Genomic DNA, 20,007 nt, shown 5'->3' on the forward strand with positions numbered 1-20,007 from the left:
AGAGTGGAGTCTTTCAAAGTTAAGATGTTTTCCCGCCCCTTTAATCTTCTATTGAATGAGTAATCAATAAAATGTGAATGGTTAATAAGACATTCATGCAGCAGAATTAGCTCAGATGTCATCGTCCACTTTAATCTCTGGTAAAATGAGACTTTAAAATCACAGCAAACTAATGGCCACAGTCAGGTGGAAGATGCTCAACTCAGCCACTCAAACACAAAGATGATCTTAAAGGGAGAAAAACAAAGTTCATCATTGAATTTATAATAATTTGTTGGCTGAGACAGAATACTCTTTTGTAAATTAAAGAAAAAAAAAAAATCACACAGTACCATGCTCAGCATTTGTCCTCACCTTTGGATGTTTCACTTGAACACATTAATGTCAAAGCATGTGAGATCAACCTCTTACTCTTTAAGTGTTAGCACGATGCTGTGCGAAAGTCATCTCAGGTTGGTTTGACACATAGTGGCAAGTATTAGGACGACCAATGACCGACACTCAATTTTTGATGAATGAAGATGGTCTTGCACTAAAAGTCTCCAAGGTGCATCAGACAGTTTCCAATGGGTGTTGGGCGCTTATGGGGAAATGTGGATGGGACGGTCAATGCCTTCACTTTGAGTTGTATGCCGCAAACTTTTGATTAAGGGGATTCTCGGGAGACTTCATCCACTCCTTCTTCAGCAGCTGCTTCAGCTGAGACAATCTCATGTTCGGGTTTTCTTTCTTCAAGCGAGGCAAATTGGTCTCCTCGTACAACGTGTAAGCTGCTTTTATCCGCCGCTCCGGGTGGCGGTCCAGGTCCTCAGGTGTAATGCTGAAACAGGAGAAAGAAACACACCTATCGCATAAGTAAACTTATTTGTACAGACATACAAATAATTGGGCTGAACTTGACCACGATTTGCCACCTATGTTCAAACCTGTTAACTGTTGTGAATCAGAAAAAGCAAGTATGAAGGATCCTGTCATGATTGTTATTGTTACCTGAGCACGGCAATGGCATCTTCTACAGTTCTAGCTTCCACAGTTCCTTCCTCCTGCATAATTCTATTCACGTTTTCCTCCAGTGGAATCTCCAGATGGCTCTTGTCTGTGGATTTAATGAGGGTTTATTATTTTAAGATGTTATGATTGGAAGATGAGCTAATTTCATTGAAAAACAAACACCAAATAAACTCTTGGTTTTACATGAACTTCATATTAGCGTTTACCTTTTGGCTTGAGCTGCTGAGGCTGGGGAACACTCTTAATAGACTCCTCGATCTGGGCCCGGGTCAACTTTTCACCACCTCCACCCTCCTTCTGGGATTTGCCTTTTATTCTGGCAGTCTCTTCATCCAGGAGTCGCTGGGCCTCCTTTTTCCTCTCCAATAGCTCAATCCTCTTCTTCTCCTTATCATCCTGCAAATGCAGAAAAAATAGACTAACACGTGTTATTTTTCTGAACAGTTAACAACTGGCCACAAAACATGGACAGGATGTTTCATAGATCAGATTAGGGTCAGGGTTTACCTTCCTCTGCTCTTTTTTCAGGACATGTTTGTCAGTTTCCTGCCACAGGGCATCATCCTCTTCCTGCTTCTTGCGCGCATCCGCCACAGCCTTGGCCTCAGCCTTGCGGGCTCTGGCTGTGGCCGCCTTGGAGTTCTCGCCCTGGAACTTCTTCGGCATCCCAGCAACCGCCGTTCACCTGACATGAAATAAGAACACGCTGTCACCATAGAACGTCTTTGATAATCTAAATTATGTAAATTAATCTAAATGAATTGTAAACTGGAAAATTATACTGTACATTTTTTATATAGTTTCTCGTAGCATTCCATAATTTTTTAAGTCGTTCAACTTTAAATGTTAAAATGCGAAAAAGGTAACGCTGTCACAAAATAATGGGCAGTTTTTCCTCAAAACATAACCCCCAAAACAGTCAAACACACCAATATGATATGCTTTTGTTTTCAAACTAAGGCATCAATTCTGTATCGAAATGGAGCTACTGCTAGCAGATATATACTGAATACATGTCAAGTTTGTTTACTTGTCACTCTTCTTTAAGAATTTAGTGACGATAATAATGCAGCAAAGGAAATAGAGCAATATTTAGAATCCCATACCAGTATGAAATGAAATTCGGGTCGTAGCTAGAATAGTCTTGTTTTCGTAGCATCTGCCATATCCCGTCGACGCACATTGATGACGTAAGTAGCAACTGAGTCCACTGTTTTTAACGTCATAAAATCCGGTCACTGAATAAAAGTCACAATGAAAGTTTCTTGTTGACTCCAATGCGTGTGAATTAAAATTTAGAAATGAAACTATTAATTCATTTTCTGAAAGCTCGTAGTGTTTTGCTTTGTCGTGGCTCAAAATTACGAATAAAGAAGAAAAAAGAGTGACAGGTGTCATATCGCAACAGCAACACCAAGCGGCTGCAGCGCGTTTCTTTCAATATGACGCCAATGTCATGGCAATAATGCATCAACAATTACATTTCATTGCGACGTCAACACCAAAGAAACACACGTCACAAAGATTGGTGCGTTGTTGATTTTGCACGAAGATCACATAGTGATGGGAAACCCCACATCCCTCGAAGTCTAGTTGTTACCACTGAACGCAGCAAGTCAAGGTAAACTATTTTAAATAAATGAATCGTGGACTAAAGCTCATAAATATCAATCCTCAGATCTGATGCATTGAATTCAAGTAACTAGGAGTTTTGAATCAAGTCTATTTGCTTCAAATATTTTCTGAACTGCTAAGGAAAGGCGATCTAAAAGTTATATACTTAATTACTGCTACTGTATTGTTATGATGTTATGACATCGATGCTTATGAATGTAGTACATTTGTTTTCCTTATGCCAAACCGGTCCAGTATATGAGCATCGAGGTACAGAGAACCACATCAAGATGCTGTGCTCCCATAATGAAATCTTTAAATGTTACGAGTCAATACAACAAAAAATAACATCTACGATGAGCTAAAATACAAAATAGAATATATGACAGAGCACATCTGTATTTGAGTAGAAATAAACATTTGTTTTTGTAGTTCAGAAGTCATTGTCACTCTCGTCGAAAAGAGGGGGTCTCGTGCGTCCTCTGGAGGAGCGAGGTGCTCTGGCCACACGGTCCTCCAAACTATCATCATCTAATTCTTTGCTCTCATCCTCGCCTTCCTCCTCTTCATCATCTTCATCCACTTCTATCTCACTGTCTTCTGACTGAAATAGAAAAAAGGCAGAAAAGCCATTAATAAAGGGCCATATCGTATTTAATAGTTGTATCTTGACAGGAAACACAATAAAAAAAAACAAGCACTATTGATGGTAAAGAATTTTTGCTCATATCCTGAAACTACAAGTGCAAATTAAAGTGTATACTAATTTAAAGGGGGAAATCTTCCATGGGAACTCTTATATGATCTGGATAATCCAATGACAGAAAATGTCAGGGTGGATAATCTAATTTTATTGCACAAAAGTATAGAATAAACTACTAGGCGTTGGCCCTGCACAAACCTGTCCTTTCAGTTGTTTTGGCCTTCTGGAAATTGCTAACGCAGGCTTTAAACACAAAAGTGGGTGCAAAGAGATTGGTGAGATAGAAATAAAAACACAATCTTTGAAATAAATTACTGAAGAGGCTGTTCTTCGGATAGAGATAGCAGCTGTACGTGCTGGATACGACTTTGTGAAACTACTATTTACCTCATCACTGTCACCCCCCTGCATGTTCCCGGTGAATCTTGTTCCTCTTCCTGGAAGAAAATATATGGACATAAGTTGGTGATAATTCAAAACATATACTCTGAGTGTTGCAACTTGCATTTGGATTATTCTAATATTCATCAGATTTCGTCCCACATGATAGCTATCGCTGAACAAATAAATAGCTTGAGATGACATACTGAACAAATCGCTCATCTGTTTGGCAGCCATCGAGCCATTTCGAGTGGGCCGCGGATTCGAGGGTCGAGACTCTTCCAAATCACTGTCCATATCACCTTCATCCTCAAGAACATCCATGTCGGAGTCCACATCTTTCACTGAACAAAATTTATAAAACGAACGCAACATGACACTTGTCAACGCCATCCTATACTTAAGTGGCTGATTGGATATCAACGTTATTGAGAGTTCTCACATGAGCTCCTCATTAGATCTCTGTCCTCCTCCTTCAGATTTTGCTGCATCATCCTCAGAGTGTTTTCAGCTTCCTGCGAGGGAAAAAAAAAGACATCACACAATAGATAGTAAGAAATGTGAGGCACGCAGCCTTTTCAGATGAGCTAACCACTAACTACACTGAGCTGTCCATTTTAAACTACGTAATCAAACTGGAAATTATATGACATTTAGAATAGGTTTTGAGAAGTTGGAGATAAATACATTTTCAGACTAACCAAACTGTGGATAATTAGGCAATGGGCATTACAAATCAGCCCCTTTGGTTGTTTTTTTTTTTGTAAATTGCTAACTTGGCCTTTAAATAAGCTCTTAAAAACGTTTCCATCTTATTTACTACTTTAAGTATGTTTCTGTTTGTAAATGTTTCCCATACATCCCATTAGTTACTTTATATATTTGTTAAAACTCAAATGTGACACCAAAAGAGAACTCAAATGTGCCACTAAAAGAAAGTTGGACTTATGAGAAAATACAATGAGTGCCACTTAAATGGAAAATTCCGATCTGTATCCGATCTAGAACCACCCACAATGTGAAAGCAACAATACGGGTCACCCACCTCAAACCGTTCTTGCTCCAGCTGATGGTAATCTTCGAGTTGAGACTCCAGGAAACAAAGGTTTTTAAACTTTGCCACGTAGATTTCATACTGCTTCTGCAGGTCTTCTTCGATCTTTTCATATTCGTCCATGAAAGCTGGTCTGACACAGACAAGCATGAAGAAAAAATGTTTTAAGAATTACTTCTGTTCCTATGGCCCTCTCAGACTTTTTTCATTTAACAATAAATTAAAAAAAAAAGTTTTTATTTTCATTTTTTCTCATAGGAAAGAAAATCAATTCATTTAAATTGTCATTTGCACATTATGCTCTTTCGTTGGCTTTTATTGTGCGAGAGGAGAGCTCTGCTATCTGATTCATTTATGGCAACATTGTGAACTGACCGCACACTTTGCAGCGTTTGAAGTCTCTTCCGGCTCCTCTCTAGTTCCTGTTTCTTCTTTTCTATTTTGGCATCTAGATTGGCTTCATCAGACACAATGTTATTCAGCATTTCTTTGGTTTTCTCCACCGTTTCCTTAGGAACAAACACAGTATACATGTCAATTCCCAATTTTAAACATATTTAGAGAAATGGCAGTAAAAGAAAGAGAATACTGACTAAGGCCTCCCTGATGGCTACTCTCAGAGCCTTTTCAGTCACATCGATCTCCAGAGGTCGCGCAATGGCCGCAGTTCTCTTTTCCTAAACATAATACGCACACACACACACGGACATTCTTAAAGACAACAAGGCGTTAACATCGATTAGATGAGATACTGTGTGGTTGCATTCACCCTAAGTTCCACCTCCTTGCCCAGTAAATCGTACAGAGATGCTCCTTTTGACGTGACCTCTGAGGCTAGGTGCCGAGCTTCTTTGAGGTCAGAAATCTAACAGGAAGACAGAGGGAAAAGTACACACTTGTGATACAATTCCAGATGTTACAGATTTAAAAATAGGAACAATGTGGGTGGGTGCGAGTAGGAGCATATAATGTGCAATAAAAAAATATTCATTTTAAAATGATCTGATTGTTGTAGTTCTCAGTGGTGTGTATATTAAAACATGCAAACTCTCTTAGAAATACTGCACGAGAAATAGTTCTTATTGTTTGCGTGGAAACCCAACTGATTAAATTGCTTCATATTAATAAGCATCTTACCCGTGAACTAATGTCAAACTTAAACTTGCTGCTGTCCTCTTCAACTTGATCTTCCAGCCCCATCTGCTTGGTCTTCATCGCGCTGTACAGCACTGATGTGATCTTTATCATCTCTTTGACCGCATAGCCGTCAGCCTGGTAGAGGCGCTTGGTGTTCAGCTTGATGTGCGCTTTGGTTGCCTGCAACAAGTTCAGAGAAGTGAGCAACAGGTCCAACATTGCACAATGTTAAAACAACTTTTACTACCACTGTATTGTTTTTTATGCTTAAGACGACACATCACCATGAACTGAGCCACGGCCTTTATGAAGAATACTCTGTCCGACTCTGTCTCTACATCTGGAGGAATATCCATCTGAGGTTCATATCTACAGATTGGAATAGGGTGCAAAATGAGAACTTTCTTCAAGGGGACTTATTACAAAAACTAATTAATTGTGTTTACACTACTGCCTCTAGTCTACATATAAGATTAAGATAAATAATGTTATGTTTTGATCTAATCACAACAATGACTCACCTGCAATAAAAATGCACCAATGATCAAAACAATGAGGTAGAACATAATTTGTTTATATTAACAAAAGTGTTAGTTCCTGTTTCAGTTAGAGATGCACTAACATTCCAATTAGATGAATGGATGTACCTTTTAACGAGCCATAACATGATTTCTGCCACCAGATCGAAGTTAGGTGTTCTAAAATTCTCCATTGAAATCAAGCGGGGATAGCCCAAAGCTCTCATCATTTCTGTGAAACCTGCCATTGGAAGGTGTTGAACATGAACAAATGTGAAAACATACGCGAGAGCAGAAACATTAACAAATGTGAGATCACATACAAGAGTGCAAAAACATTCAAATTTCTTGGGTTTGGTTTGTGTATGCGACAGATGGTGAGGATGGCTTACTTCTCAAGTCTCTGAAAGACATTGTGACCCGTGTTGTCCTCACTGGTTTGCAAAGGGGATGGAAAAGCACAAGTGTAAGTGACAATGAATTTCAGTTCTCGCAGATTTCAATAGCAATTGATAATGTGCTATACTGTATAGCAAAAATGCTATCCAGAGAACGCTTGAAAGCCAACATGATAACATCGCTCGATCGTTAACACGTCAACTTTCAATGCACAAAAACAAGATTTTTTTTTTTATTAAGACGATTTTGTGGCCAAATACATTCTTAAGGCACATTACCGCATGAAACTAGAGATGTTTGTGCCTTTCGGGAGACAAGGTTCATGGAAGAAGCGAAGTGAACGCGTAGTCGATGAAAATGCACAACCGACTGTGTACAATTTAATAATCTTTTCACGGTTGAAAATTAGTTAATAGTCATTTGAGTGTACTGTTTACAGGGAGTCACCAGGGGTTACCTGTTGATGATGAATCTGTCGGTCAGTCGCCCTCGGAGATCTACTACACGGAAAAGCCAGTGCCACTCGCCCAATCAGAATTTGCTATGCTCCATTCGAGTCCAATGGGAGACGAGGATGTTGAGCTATGCGTTGTGTCACTGTTTTTGGAATTGTGAGGCAAGATCAAGAAATCATATTTTTAGCGTGCCTATGCGTTCCATATTTGAAACATTTTTTGCATACAATACATATTTATTTGTAAAGCGCATCGTACAACAGCTGAAACTGTTAAAAAACACTTTACATGGCCCACCCGATTACCTAACTTGAATTAGTGTGACCAGATTTGGTTTCTGAAAAAGAAGACACAATTTTTTGGGAGGCAACAGTGTTGCCCTATCTAGTGGTTCGACGTCTGGTCACCCTAATTTATGGGAAAGCCAATCGGGTATGTTCGTACCCGGTGCAACAAAAAATTTATTAACCCTCGAACGCCACCATTGCAGTGGAGGTGAATTACACTACAACCCATGCCAGCAACTCCAAAAGCCTCGATCATTTGCGCCACAAGGGGGATACAGAACATTTCTGAAGACTGGTTTAAATTATCTATCTAGGTTGACAAATTACGATTGTATTTTGTTTCCAGATTTGTGTAGATTAAAGTCATGAAAGTACATCAAATACCAGCCGTTTTTTGGTTTTAATTACATTTTTATTCAAAAGAAAAGGTTTGATGTTAGTTTTAATACAGAAAAACAAAAAACAAAAATCGCATCATTTTCCGTTCTCCATTTACCTACACTATAAAGAAAAACTAATGGCCAAAAGGTACGTGCACCCAGACAGAACTGGTTTTACTTGCAATACTCACACCCAATCAATAAGCGACGCTATTGAAAACCAAACAAGTGACGTCATCGTAAACCCACCATCCTTTGCGCTGTCAGTGTTTACGAGACTACATTACTGAACACCAAATACTTGTTTGAACTATGCATCTTAGTTGAGTGTTAAGGCCTCCTAAATATATCAAATATATGAAGATCTATTATTTTTATCAAAAGGTAATGGTTGCTAGTGTGACACCGCCTGTTAATTTGGTGAGACTAGCAATAGGGTGGCTCGTTTAGACAAACCGAGAACAGTTCACTCTTGTTTCTCTTCAGATCGCAAAAATCTTTCGCCTTTTACTAAAGATTTCCGTGGGGAGGAACAACAAGAGTATATCTGAATTTTTTGACGCTCTGCGAAAGCGGAGCTTCCTGAACTTGTCAAAGACAACAATGATTACGCAATTGAATCCGAATCACGCATGTACAAGTCTCAAATCTTACAATCTCAAGTAATTGTTCTTGGGAAAGTGAAGTCACACATGTTAAATAGGTCAAGGCAAATCACCTTATTAATGCAATTTTATCCACAGAATCTGATCTTAGTAACGTGAAAAGACAAGATATAACTTTAAGTAACCATCATTGTCCAATGTGTCATAAAGGTAATTACGATAGCCGAAGGTGGTGACTTGCGGTACCGCTCCCGCTGACGTGTGTGCATGTCTGATATAAAGGGGCGTGATTCTCCAATAAACACGTTGGGTACGTACAGAGGGCACGACTCATTGATCGGCAGGGTAGTGATCCAATCATGACAACGCCATTCTCAGCCTGCGCTATTATTTTTTTTAATGTATTCTTAATTTTATATTCAAACTGAAAACATAAACTAAATAACACCAAATTCATCGTGTCTGAAGTCAAGTCCCGAGTCTTTAACTTCCAAGTCGAGTCTCAAGTTTTTTTTATTTTTTGTCAAGTCACAAGTCATCAAAACAGCGACTCGAGTCCCCATCTCTAGTTTGCAGACCAAAAACTATAATTTAGGCCTTTTTTTTTTTAAATGCAAGTTAAGTTCCAGCAAAATCAGTTAAGCTTTAGTGACAGCTTTTGGAACATCCACCCATTCAAATATAAAACTGTCAATTATACTTTGAGCAATAAATTAATAAATGTTCTACAAATGTATACTATGTATAAGGAACGATAATCGGAGCCATTTAGCTATTAAATTATTAATTATTAAAAGGAAATGGTTGCTACTTTGACACCGCCTGTTAATTTGGTGAGACTAGCAATGGGGTGGCTCGTTTAGACAAACTGAGAACAGTTCACTCGTTTCTCTTCAGATCGCAAAAATCTTTCGCCTTTTACTAAAGATTTCCGTGGGGAGGAACAACAAGAGTATATCTCAATTTTTTGACGCTCTGCAAAAGCGGAGCTTCCTGAACTTGTCAAAGACAACAATGATTACGCAATTGAATCAGAATCCGAATCACGCATGTACAAGTCTCAAATCTTACAATCTCAAGTATTTGTTCTTGGGCAAGTGAAGTCACACATGTTAAATAGGTCAAGGCAAATCACCTTATTAATGCAATTTTATCCACAGAATCTGATCTTAGTAACGTGAAAAGACAAGATATAACTTTAAGTAACCATCATTGTCCAATGTGTCATAAAGGTAATTACGATAGCCGAAGGTGATGACTTGCGGTACCGCTCCCGCTGACGTGTGTGCATGTCTGATATAAAGGGGCGTGATTCTCCAATAAACACGTTGGGTACGTACAGAGGGCACGACTCATTGATCGGCAGGGTAGTGATCCAATCATGACAACGCCATTCTCAGCCTGCGCTATTATTTTTTTTAATGTATTCTTAATTTTATATTCAAACTGAAAACATAAACTAAATAACACCAAAGTCATCGTGTCTCAAGTCAAGTCCCGAGTCTTTAACTTCCAAGTCGAGTCTCAAGTTTTTTTTATTTTTTGTCAAGTCAAGTCACAAGTCATCAAAACAGCGACTCGAGTCCCCATCTCTAGTTTGCAGACCAAAAACTATAATTTAGGCCTTTTTTTTTTTTTAAATGCAAGTTAAGTTCCAGCAAAATCAGTTAAGCTTTAGTGACAGCTTTCGGAACATCCACCCATTCAAATATAAAACTGTCAATTGTACTTTGAGCAATAAATTAATAAATGTTCTACAAATGTATACTATGTATAAGGAACGATAATCGGAGCCATTTAGCTATTAAATTATTAATTATTAAAAGGAAATGGTTGCTACTTTGACACCGCTTGTTAATTTGGTGAGACTAGCAATAGGGTGGCTCGTTTAGACAAACTGAGAACAGTTCACTCTTGTTTCTCTTCAGATCGCAAAAATCTTTCGCCTTTTACTAAAGATTTCCGTGGGGAGGAACAACAAGAGTATATCTCAATTTTTTGACGCTCTGCGAAAGCGGAGCTTCCTGAACTTGTCAAAGACAACAATGATTACGCAATTGAATCAGAACCCAAATCACGCATGTACAAGTCTCAAATCTTAATCTTAAAATCTGAAGTATTTGTTCTTGGGCAAGTAAAGTCACACATGTCAAGGCCTTAAATAGGTCAAGGCAAATCACCTTATTAATGCAATTTTATCCACAGAATCTGATCTTAGTAACATGAAAAGACAAGATATAACTTTAAGTAACCATCATTGTCCAATGTGTCATAAAGGTAATTACGGTAGCCGAAGGTGATGACTCGCGGTACCGCTCCCGCTGACGTGTGTGCATGTCTAATATAAAGGGGCGTGATTCTCCAATAAACACGTTGGGTACGTACAGAGGGCACGACTGATTGATTGGCAGGGTAGTGATCCAATCATGACAACGCCATTCTCAGCCTGCGCTATTATTTTTTTTAATGTATTATTAATTTTATATTCAAACTGAAAACATAAAGTAAATAACACCAAAGTCATCGTGTCTCAAGTCAAGTCCCGAGTCTTTAACTTCCAAGTCGAGTCTCAAGTTTTTTAAAATTTTTTGTCAAGTCTCAAGTCATCAAAACAGCGACTCGAGTTCCCATCTCTAGTTTGCAGACCAAAAACTATAATTTAGGCCTTTTTTTTTAAAATGCAAGTTAAGTTCCAGCAAAATCAGTTAAGCTTTAGTGACAGCTTTTGGAACATCCACCCATTCAAATATAAAACTGTCAATTGTACTTTGAGCAATAAATTAATAAATGTTCTACAAATGTATACTATGTATAAGGAACGATAATCGGAGCCATTTAGCTATTAAATTATTAATTATTAAAAGGAAATGGTTGCGACTTTGACACCGCTTGTTAATTTGGTGAGACTAGCAATAGGGTGGCTCGTTTAGACAAACTGAGAACAGTTCACTTTTGTTTCTCTTCAGATCGCAAAAATCTTTCGCCTTTTACTAAAGATTTCCGTGGGGAGGAACAACAAGAGTATATCTCAATTTTTTTGACGCTCTGCGAAAGCGGAGCTTCCTAAACTTGTTAAAGACAACAATGATTACGCAATTGAATCAGAACCCAAATCACGCATGTACAAGTCTCAAATCTTAATCTTAAAATCTGAAGTATTTGTTCTTGGGCAAGTAAAGTCACACATGTCAAGGCCTTAAATAGGGCAAGGCAAATCACCTTAGTAATGCAATTTTTTCCGCAGAATCAGATCTTAGTAACTTGAAAAGACAAGATATAACTAAGTAACCATCATTGTCCAATGTGTCATAAAGGTAATTACGATAGCCGAAGGTGATGACTCGCGGTACCGCTCCCGCTGACATGTGTGCATGTCTGATATAAAGGGGCGTGATTCTCCAATAAACACGTTAGGTACGTACAGAGGGCACACTGATTGATTGGCAGGGTAGTGATCCAATCATGACAACGCCATTCTCAGCCTGCGCTATTATTTTTTTTAAATGTATTATTAATTTTATATTCAAACTGAAAACATAAACTAAATAACACCAAATTCATCGTGTCTCAAGTCAAGTCCCAAGTCTTTAACTTCCAAGTCGAGTCTCAAGTTTTTTTTATTTTTTGTCAAGTCACAAGTCATCAAAACAGTGACTCGAGTCCCCATCTCTAGTTTGCAGACCAAAAATTATATATTTTTTTTAAAATGCAAGTTAAGTCCCAGCAAAATCAGTTAAGCTTTAGTGACAGCTTTTGGAACATCCACCCATTCAAATATCCATCCATCCATCCATTTTCTGAACCGCTTAGTCCCCACGGGGGTCGCGGGCGTGCTGGAGCCTATCCCAGCCGTCATCGGGCAGTAGGCGGGGAACACCCTGAACTGGTTGCCAGCCAATCGCAGGGTACACAGAGACAGACAACCAATCGCACTCACACTCACACCTAGGGACAATTTGGAGTCTTCAATCGGCCTACCAAGCATGTTTTTGGAATGTGGGAGGAAACCGGAGTGCCCGGAGAAAACCCACGCGGGCCCGGGGAGAACATGCAAACTCCACACAGGGAGGGCCGGAGGTGGAATCGAACCCGCACCCTGCTAACTGTGAGGCGGACGTGCTACCCAGTGCGCCACCGAGCCGCCCTCTCCATTCAAATATAAAACTGTCAATTGTACTTTGAGCAATAAATTAATAAATGTTCTACAAATGTATACTATGTATAAGGAACGATAATCAGATCCATTTAGCTATTAAATTATTAATTATTAAAAAGAAATGGTTGCTATTTTGACACCGCCTGTTAATTTGGTGAGACTAGCAATAGGGTGGCTCGTTTAGACAAACTGAGAACAGTTCACTCTTGTTTCTCTTCAGATCGCAAAAATCTTTCGCCTTTTACTAAAGATTTCCGTGGGGAGGAACAACAAGAGTATATCTCAATTTTTTGATGCTCTGCGAAAGCAGAGCTTCCTAAACTTGTCAATGAAAAATATCTAAAACTCCTGCCTTCATGCTATTCTGCTATAGTTTACAGACCAAAAACTATAATTTAGGCCTTTTTTTGTTTTTTGTTTATGCAAGTTAAATTCCAGCAAAATTGGTTAAGCTTTAGTGACAGCTTTTGGTAACATCCACCCGTTCAAATATAAAACAGTCAATTATGCTTTGAGCAATTAATTAATACATTTTCTACAAATGTATACTATGTGTAAGGAACAGTAATCGGAGCCATTTAACTATTAATGCATTAATTATTAAGAATAAAAAAATGCCCTCGTGTGGCACAGAAGCTAACTGGAAGTATTACAACCCACATTTACAATATAGTTAATTCGTCTTTTTAGCACAGTATGTGTCGATGTTGAAGTTGTAAAAACTTAAGCCATGTAAATATATCTAGTTACGAGGTAAAAGTACTTCAAAAAACATGAAAGGTTACTGCCATTGTTAGTTAAATGAATTAATACAGTTATTACAATCATAGCGTGACAAATATTGGGGGCACATCACCACACGTAGCTTAATTTTTATTCAATCAATTCCAAAGAACTACTCTGATCATGGTCCTTCCCTCAATGCTACACAAGGAAGCATAGAACATTCATCAAGAGCGGAGTATCTATGATCAAATCATTGCTCTCCGCTAGGTTCACGCTTAGGAAGAAACAAATTCTTATCATCGTGGTTAGCGAGACTATTCACTGTATAAACACATTTCTCAAGTTAGACACTATAGAATTGATCCCTGGCAGTATAGTTCTGATTCAACAATGAGGGGGCGGCGGGAAGTCATCTGCGAGTGTACCATTTTTACCCAGAGGGCAACTTCACTACACCACGACTAGTAAAGGACTGTTTAGATTGTATTACAAAGAGTGCCGACGTCATTAGGGTATTTGGCAACACAGCCATGATTGGCTGAGCGCTCAATCACGTACCCACGATCCTTTGCGGCAATGTTTAGAACAAGCACATTTTTTAACACAAAGTATACTTGTTTAAATTGTCTAAATTGCAAGGCTTTAAAACTGCTTGTGTATACTAGGCTTTTGTTTTAAACATGAAGGATTTTATTTAAAAACGACCATGTTAAGTAAAGGTTTTAAAATTAACATAGAGGCTTTTAAAAATGCCTATAGTAGCCAAACAATCAATTTTACATTGTAGACACGTTTCAGAATCCACCCGCCGTGAGCACGGATACCGCTTGCAGTCATCAGAAAGAATACTTTGTATTGCCCATCCATCCATTTTATGTACCGATTCTCCCCACAGGGTTCGCGGGCGTGCTGGAGCCTATCACAGCAGTCATCGGGCAGTACCCTGGAGACACCCTGAATTGGTTACTAGTCAATTGTAGGGGCCGTTTAGCATGCTGAAATGTAGCCATTAAGACTTCTTCCTGATTGTTGAAGGTACTGCCATCCACATTTTGAACTGGGGAGAGTACGAACGTAATCCCCCAAGACCAGAAACTACACAGCCGATATTTCCGCATTTAGGGAAGTCGCGGGGTCTTCTCACAGAGTGCAATGGATGCGCTTTAACCTGGGGTCCTCATCTTCTTGATTAAGGTCTCACACCTGTTAAGCAAGTGTGAATATAACGTTGCCGGCCCCGTGTCTTTCCCGCAACACCATCTTCAGTCGGGGGCTAATTTGCTACAAAAGTGTGAGCACACATACTCAGTGGATGAGACAGCAATCGTATAACTGTTAACATAGTACCTTTAGTCATTGACCAAACCAATCTAATCGTAGAACTGTTAACATAGTACCTTTAGTCATTGACCAAACCAATCTATATAAAAAGTACACATGTAATTCCCACCATGCATTGCTTCTTTTCCTGCGCAATACTCACTTCCTGTTTTTTTGTGGTCAGGAGGGGGAGTCAATGCTGCTGCCATCTAGCGGTGTAACGGCATATAGCTTTAACAAAATCCATATTGTCACGCCCGTGCCAGAGGACGCTCAGCCGGCAACTTCCCTCAGCCACACCCCTTCATTACCGCAATGACTGTCACCTGCTCCCTCATGTATTTAAACCCTGTCCGCGTGTTTCCTCTCCGTCGGTGTCTCCAGTTACTTCCCGTTTGTGGCCATACCTGTTGTGTCTTCGCCGGGTCTCGTGTGTAGGCTCACGGTCAGAGCCTCTTCCTAGTCTGTGCTTGGACCGAGGGGAATCCCGTTTTCCGCTCGCTGTCCGTGAGCCTCTTTCCGCCGATTCCTTTGTTCACCTTCCCCCTTCCCTTCAATAAATCCTGGTTCAAGCTGCATTTGGTCGCCCTGGCTCAACTCAATCCTGACACATATACAGTAATCCCTCGTTTATCGTGGATGATTGATTAAAAAAACCTCCCGCGATCAGTGAAATCCGCGAAATACGGTCTCCAACAAGTACTGGGCAGGCTAACGAGTTAGCGGAAAGATGCCAATTCGCGATCGTGCTAACACGCGAAAACGGACTTCTAAAGGAATGTAAATGAACATTTGGAGCATTGCCCTAAAGGTTAGACAGATGTTTCCTCAATTTAGAAGTTTTATAGACTTTAAATTTTGAAAAAAAATCTACGATGTAGTGAAGTCGCGATAAACGAAACGCGAAGTAGAGAGGGATCACTGTATTACTATTCTTTGAGATTGTACTAATGCATAATAATAGATAATAATTGACAATTAAACCTGGTGCAAAAATAACCAACTAAATTAAGAACCATGCTTTTGTAATGTTTTATTAGACTAAAATGGAGCCAAAAGTTTGACATTAGAATGGAGAAATAATTGAAAAATAACAAAAAAAACCGATCAACATCAATCAACTTCTGGAGCTTCATTTGATATATATTGTTAAATGATTTAAGAAAAATAAATCATGTTAGAGTAATTTAACAAACTTTCATATTCATATGTATGGTTAGAATGCTACGAATGCAAAATGATATCCAGACAGGAAATGCTGTTTCAGACGTTGCGATGTCATATCAGGGTAACATCTGTCAGCGTCGCGTCAAAATGCACACTCACACGCTTGATCTTGTCTAGGCCAATTCGGTACTTGTAGTCTAGGTTGACGCCGCCATTGAGGGTCACGTGGAAGGAGTTGGCGTCACATTGGATGCGGATCTGAACATTCAACAAAATGGGGAAGGGGGGAGCAAAATGGTGACTGAAAGATTAATCAAAAAAGCTTCGAGCAATTAATGTTGTTGTCAGGAAGGTGTGATATTGTGATTCTTGTCACCTCAAAGAACTGGCCGGGTACAAAGGGGAAAGAGGCCAGCTGGCGCTCCTCCTTGCCATATTGGCCAGACAGCAAGCTGTTCCGCACAACCACGTTCTCATCTCCTAACCAGTTGAAGCGAAGGCTAACTTGAAGTGCGAAGAGGCCATCGTCACCGGCAAGGTTGATGGTAAACCTGCAATGCAAAAGAACATGTTGTCGTGGCAACGGCCTTAATTGTGGGGCATGTGTCCTAGTACCGTTTTGCGTTCTGCCAGAATTTTCCTTTGACAATGATGATGTTGCCCATCCTGAGACCTCCAACCAGCTTCCCACTTAGACCTGGGCCACTCTTGGAAATCTGACAAAAAGAAATGCGATAGAATGACTACAAACCACTGAAAGTGCAATGGTGACTTAAGGCACATTACAATTATCTCAAGTTTGTATGGGTTGAAATGTTCAAGTAAATACTGCTTGACAGCATTTGCGGGGGGAAAAAAATCAGACATACCTCAACACGTTTCATAATCACCGTACGGGAGCATCTGACTTCACCAGGTGAACTTGGCTGGGGATTGGTCTCAGTCTTGCTGGCTTTCTCTGGCTTCTAATTAAAAAAAAAAAAAGTTGGCATAATCACAAGGTCACACTCCTGGTCAGTGCCTGGATGGGAGGAGAACACTCACAGGCACCACCTTTCCTGCAATGGCCATCTGGGTGACGAGCTCCACTGCATGTTGTTCAATGACATTCAACTCTTGATTTTCTTTTGGCACCACCTGAAAGCAACACACAACGTGATCAGCTCCACCTCACTCCTCCTTTCTTAAACACAATGGACTCGAGGTTGCCCCGTTTGCACTTACCACCTTTTCCACAATGGCTATCTGGTCGATGAGCTCCACTGCCTGTTGTTCACTGAAGTCCAACACTAGATTTTCATTTGGTGCCACCTGAAAGCAAGCAGTAACGTGATTGGCTTCACCTCACTCCTGCTTTCCTAAAAGAATGCTACACACGATGGACTCAGGTTGCCCCGTTTGCACTTACCACCTTTCCCACAATGGCTATATGGTCGACAAGCTCCGCTGTCTGTTGTTCACTTAAGTCCAACACTTGATTTTCTTTGGGCGCCACCTGAAAGCAAGCAATAACGTGATTGGCTTAGCCTCACTGCTCCTTACCTAAAACAATGCTACGCACAATGGACTCGGGGTTGGCCCGTTTGCAGATGTAGTTGGCTTTGGTGCTGTCGCAGTCGTAGTTGAACCAGCGACCCTCAACGCGCGTCACCATGGCGCCACAGTGTGCACCCCACTTCCCTTCGCCATAGTTGTTTGGCTGATTTTCCCCCCAGTTCCTGTAACAAAAGCCTCAGAGATCCACCAAATCTGCCTAGCGACATTTCTGGGTTAAATTTGAGACTTTCAGAATACCACTCACGCCATAGATTCAGTGAAGAGACTTCCATCTGTCCAACTCCACACTCCCTCCGTGTGCTCATCCGTCAGGCCTAGCCAAGCCTTGGCCTGTCTGAATGTTGTCCTCAGCCAGTCCTATATGAAATCAGAAAATACATAACTAGGCAATGGATGGATGGAGGGAGGGAGAGCACAGCTGAGGCAGAGGTGTGATCATGTAACCTTTTCATCGCCATCCAAAATGCTTGTCAGCTTGCTGTCATGTGACAAACAGAAGGCATTTGCCTCCCTCCATGTCTTGGTGTCGCTGGAGAAGTAGTAACACTTGTCCCCATAGTCCAGCCAGCCCTTTGGACACTCAGACTGCCCTGGAAAGGTAATAACCCAAAACCATGACCTCTTAGTATAGAGGACCAATTTTGATTTGGTTAAGCATTATTTGGATGTTTGTTTCAATATATAATTTTTCCAGTATATAGCTTAATATTCAATTTCTACTTTTGGTTTTCAATCAATCAATCAATCAATCAATCAATCAATCAATCAATCAATCAATCAATCAATCAATCAATCAATCAATCAATCAATCAATCAATCAATCTCACCACGACTCAAAGGGAAACAAAGCAAAATCAGAAAGAAGAACTCTTTGGGTTGATGCATCATCTTGAAGCTCCTCTGGCTAATGCTCCGTGGAGGTCGACTTTTGGATCTAGTCAGCTCGGTGCGATGCTTGGAGTTGAGTTGCGCTCGTGCACCTCCTTTGTGCTGCGCACTACAAGCAATGACGACGATAACGACACGTCCACAACAAAAGGCGAGAGAGCCGTTCAGCGGCGTATACTCTTTCTATCAAAGAGTGAAAAAACCCGCATGCAATAAAATCATAATCATAAAATTATTATTCGTCATAAAATGTCACAAATCGTATTTCAGTGTTCTTAGAAAACAAGTGAAACATTTTGTGTGTGCGTGGAAATGTGCGTGTGCGTGTGTGTACGCGCGTGTGTGTGTGTGTCACGTCGCGTCCCCAACTGCTCCACTATGTGTCTGGTGTCTTGGTTTCTGTCTGTGTGTTCGCCCCTCCCCTCCTGTGTGCCCATGATCAGTGTGATTGTTCCCACCTGCCTCTCGTTACCTGTCGTGTATAAAAGTCCTGTCTCCCCCTCAGTCCCTGTCGGATCATTGGTTTTGGTTGCTGTCGTGTAGTCTTCATGTCCTTTTGGTTCCTGTCGGTGTCAAGAATGTTTTCGTTGGGAAGTCATTTTGTTTTGCTAAGTCATGTCAGTTTACCGAGTCTGTATTTTGAGTTCCGCCAATAAACCCTGGTCCAAGCTGCACTTGGTCGTCCTGCTCCATGCTCCACCCGACCGTGACAGAATGATCCGACCATCACAGCGGCCAGCGCTTGGACCACCCTTCACCACCAGCTCCCGCTGCGACGCCCGATCCACATCCGAGCATGTTCCAGCGCCATGGGCTTGCAGCCGCCATCGGATCTTGCTCCAGCGACGCCGGACTCACGGCCGCCATCGGAACTCCCCCCCGGCGCCATCAGCTCCGCGACCGTCATCGGACTTCGCTCCCGCGACGCCGGACCCGCGGCCGCCATCGGAGTTCCTCCCGGCACCATCGCCTCTGCGACTGTCGTCGGACTTCGCTGCCGCGATGCCGGACCCGCGGCCGCTATCGGAGTGCCCCCCGGCGCCATCGGACTCGCGGCCACCACCGGGCTCCATCCCAGCGTTGCAGGACCTGCGGGCGTCGCCAGATTTCGGGCCAGCTGCACCGGACCCGCGATCGTCCCTGGCCCCACTCCCACTGCTGCGGCGCGTGATGGCTCTTGCCGCCGCGCACAGCCCCGCCTTCCGAATGCCGCCGATCACGGTACGGACTTTGTGAGTGGCCGCCGATCGCGGTACAGACTTCCGGAGTCGCCGCCAATTGCCGTACGGATTTCCTGAGTTGCCGCCGATCGCGGCACAGACTTCCAAGTCGCTGCCCGAGTGCGATTCGGTTCCCCAAGTCGCCGCCCGAGCGCGGTTCTGTTCCCCGAAGTTGCCGCCCGAGTGCGGTTCTGTCCCCTCAGTCGCCGCCCGAGTGCGGTTCTGTCCCCGCAGTCGCCGCCCGAGTGCGGTTCTGTCCCCGCAGTCGCCGCCCGAGTGCGGTTCTGTCCCCGCAGTCGCCGCCCGAGTGCGGTTCTGTCCCCGCAGTCGCCGCCCGAGTGCGGTTCTGTCCCCCAAGTCGCCGCCCGAGTGCGGTTCTGTCCCCCAAGTCGCCGCCCGAGTGCGGTTCTGTCCCCCAAGTCGCCGCCC

General features: G+C 41.7%; 3 protein-coding genes, 1 long non-coding RNA gene and 6 other non-coding genes across 12 annotated transcripts; 6 read left to right on the forward strand and 4 right to left on the reverse strand.

The window, feature by feature from the left end:
• Positions 1-111: 111 nt before the first annotated feature.
• ccdc124 (coiled-coil domain containing 124) lies at positions 112-2,431 on the reverse strand. The gene is made up of 5 exons (XM_049717334.2): positions 2,118-2,431; positions 1,519-1,696; positions 1,218-1,407; positions 991-1,096; positions 112-820 (listed from the first exon to the last, which is right to left on the reverse strand). Exons 2-5 carry the CDS (start codon positions 1,675-1,677, stop codon positions 616-618), a joined length of 660 nt encoding a protein of 219 aa, XP_049573291.1. The 5' UTR covers positions 1,678-1,696; positions 2,118-2,431; the 3' UTR covers positions 112-615.
• A 56-nt stretch (positions 2,432-2,487) lies between these two features.
• On the forward strand, positions 2,488-7,940 carry LOC125966855 (uncharacterized). Its single transcript, XR_007480552.2, has 3 exons — positions 2,488-2,632; positions 6,793-6,884; positions 7,257-7,940. It is a non-coding gene; the product is annotated as an uncharacterized lncRNA (long non-coding RNA).
• On the reverse strand, positions 2,925-7,372 carry cluap1 (clusterin associated protein 1). Of its 2 annotated transcripts, XM_049717315.1 has the most exons (14): positions 7,275-7,372; positions 6,811-6,852; positions 6,548-6,659; positions 6,185-6,269; positions 5,901-6,080; positions 5,533-5,628; positions 5,357-5,440; positions 5,139-5,272; positions 4,755-4,896; positions 4,152-4,224; positions 3,916-4,053; positions 3,716-3,765; positions 3,527-3,571; positions 2,925-3,229 (listed from the first exon to the last, which is right to left on the reverse strand). In XM_049717315.1, exons 2-14 carry the CDS (start codon positions 6,830-6,832, stop codon positions 3,059-3,061), a joined length of 1,332 nt encoding a protein of 443 aa, XP_049573272.1. In that variant the 5' UTR covers positions 6,833-6,852; positions 7,275-7,372; the 3' UTR covers positions 2,925-3,058. The 2 variants fall into 2 exon arrangements, with proteins under 2 accessions (XP_049573272.1, XP_049573280.1); XM_049717323.1 differs by lacking the exon at positions 3,527-3,571.
• Positions 7,941-8,405: 465 nt separating the features above from the next.
• LOC125976501 (U5 spliceosomal RNA) lies at positions 8,406-8,519 on the forward strand. The gene has a single exon (XR_007484381.1). It is a non-coding gene; the product is annotated as a U5 spliceosomal RNA (small nuclear RNA).
• A 904-nt stretch (positions 8,520-9,423) lies between these two features.
• On the forward strand, positions 9,424-9,535 carry LOC125976492 (U5 spliceosomal RNA). Its single transcript, XR_007484372.1, has one exon. It is a non-coding gene; the product is annotated as a U5 spliceosomal RNA (small nuclear RNA).
• Positions 9,536-10,452: 917 nt separating this feature from the next.
• LOC125976493 (U5 spliceosomal RNA) lies at positions 10,453-10,566 on the forward strand. Its single transcript, XR_007484373.1, has one exon. It is a non-coding gene; the product is annotated as a U5 spliceosomal RNA (small nuclear RNA).
• Positions 10,567-11,490: 924 nt separating this feature from the next.
• On the forward strand, positions 11,491-11,605 carry LOC125976503 (U5 spliceosomal RNA). The gene has a single exon (XR_007484383.1). It is a non-coding gene; the product is annotated as a U5 spliceosomal RNA (small nuclear RNA).
• A 1,295-nt stretch (positions 11,606-12,900) lies between these two features.
• Positions 12,901-13,014, forward strand: LOC125976490 (U5 spliceosomal RNA). The gene has a single exon (XR_007484370.1). It is a non-coding gene; the product is annotated as a U5 spliceosomal RNA (small nuclear RNA).
• A 580-nt stretch (positions 13,015-13,594) lies between these two features.
• On the reverse strand, positions 13,595-13,807 carry LOC125976485 (small nucleolar RNA U3). The gene has a single exon (XR_007484365.1). It is a non-coding gene; the product is annotated as a small nucleolar RNA U3 (small nucleolar RNA).
• Positions 13,808-15,754: 1,947 nt separating this feature from the next.
• Positions 15,755-18,713, reverse strand: LOC125972633 (uncharacterized). Of its 2 annotated transcripts, none has more exons than XM_049726467.2 (11): positions 18,298-18,713; positions 17,915-18,060; positions 17,715-17,827; positions 17,475-17,631; positions 17,322-17,408; positions 17,141-17,224; positions 16,958-17,050; positions 16,783-16,878; positions 16,529-16,629; positions 16,290-16,464; positions 15,755-16,171 (listed from the first exon to the last, which is right to left on the reverse strand). In XM_049726467.2, exons 1-11 carry the CDS (start codon positions 18,356-18,358, stop codon positions 16,025-16,027), a joined length of 1,260 nt encoding a protein of 419 aa, XP_049582424.1. In that variant the 5' UTR covers positions 18,359-18,713; the 3' UTR covers positions 15,755-16,024. The 2 variants fall into 2 exon arrangements, with proteins under 2 accessions (XP_049582424.1, XP_049582416.1); XM_049726459.2 differs by having other exon boundaries at positions 17,138-17,224; positions 18,298-18,710.
• Between the last annotated feature and the right edge of the window lie 1,294 nt (positions 18,714-20,007).

This window comes from Syngnathus scovelli, chromosome 10, assembly GCF_024217435.2.
Source record: "Syngnathus scovelli strain Florida chromosome 10, RoL_Ssco_1.2, whole genome shotgun sequence".
In the NCBI taxonomy this organism is placed as follows: domain Eukaryota; kingdom Metazoa; phylum Chordata; class Actinopteri; order Syngnathiformes; family Syngnathidae; genus Syngnathus; species Syngnathus scovelli.

Coding starts and splice junctions, on each gene's coding strand:
- ccdc124 (XM_049717334.2), bottom strand. CDS start 1,677: ATGCCGAAGAAGTTCCAGGGCGAGAACTCCAAGGCGGCCACAGCCAGA. Junction 1,408..1,518: donor TGAAAAAAGAGCAGAGGAAG/GTAAACCCTGAC, acceptor CTGCATTTGCAG/GATGATAAGGAGAAGAAGAG. Junction 1,097..1,217: donor TCAGCAGCTCAAGCCAAAAG/GTAAACGCTAAT, acceptor TTAAATCCACAG/ACAAGAGCCATCTGGAGATT.
- cluap1 (XM_049717315.1), bottom strand. CDS start 6,832: ATGTCTTTCAGAGACTTGAGAA. Junction 4,225..4,754: donor TGGAGCAAGAACGGTTTGAG/GTGGGTGACCCG, acceptor TTTCCCTCGCAG/GAAGCTGAAAACACTCTGAG. Junction 4,054..4,151: donor AGATCTAATGAGGAGCTCAT/GTGAGAACTCTC, acceptor AATTTTGTTCAG/TGAAAGATGTGGACTCCGAC.
- LOC125972633 (XM_049726459.2), bottom strand. CDS start 18,358: ATGATGCATCAACCCAAAGAGTTCTTCTTTCTGATTTTGCTTTGTTTC. Junction 17,225..17,321: donor TAGCCATTGTGGGAAAGGTG/GTAAGTGCAAAC, acceptor GCTTGCTTTCAG/GTGGCACCAAATGAAAATCT. Junction 16,879..16,957: donor TTGCAGGAAAGGTGGTGCCT/GTGAGTGTTCTC, acceptor TTTTTTAATTAG/AAGCCAGAGAAAGCCAGCAA.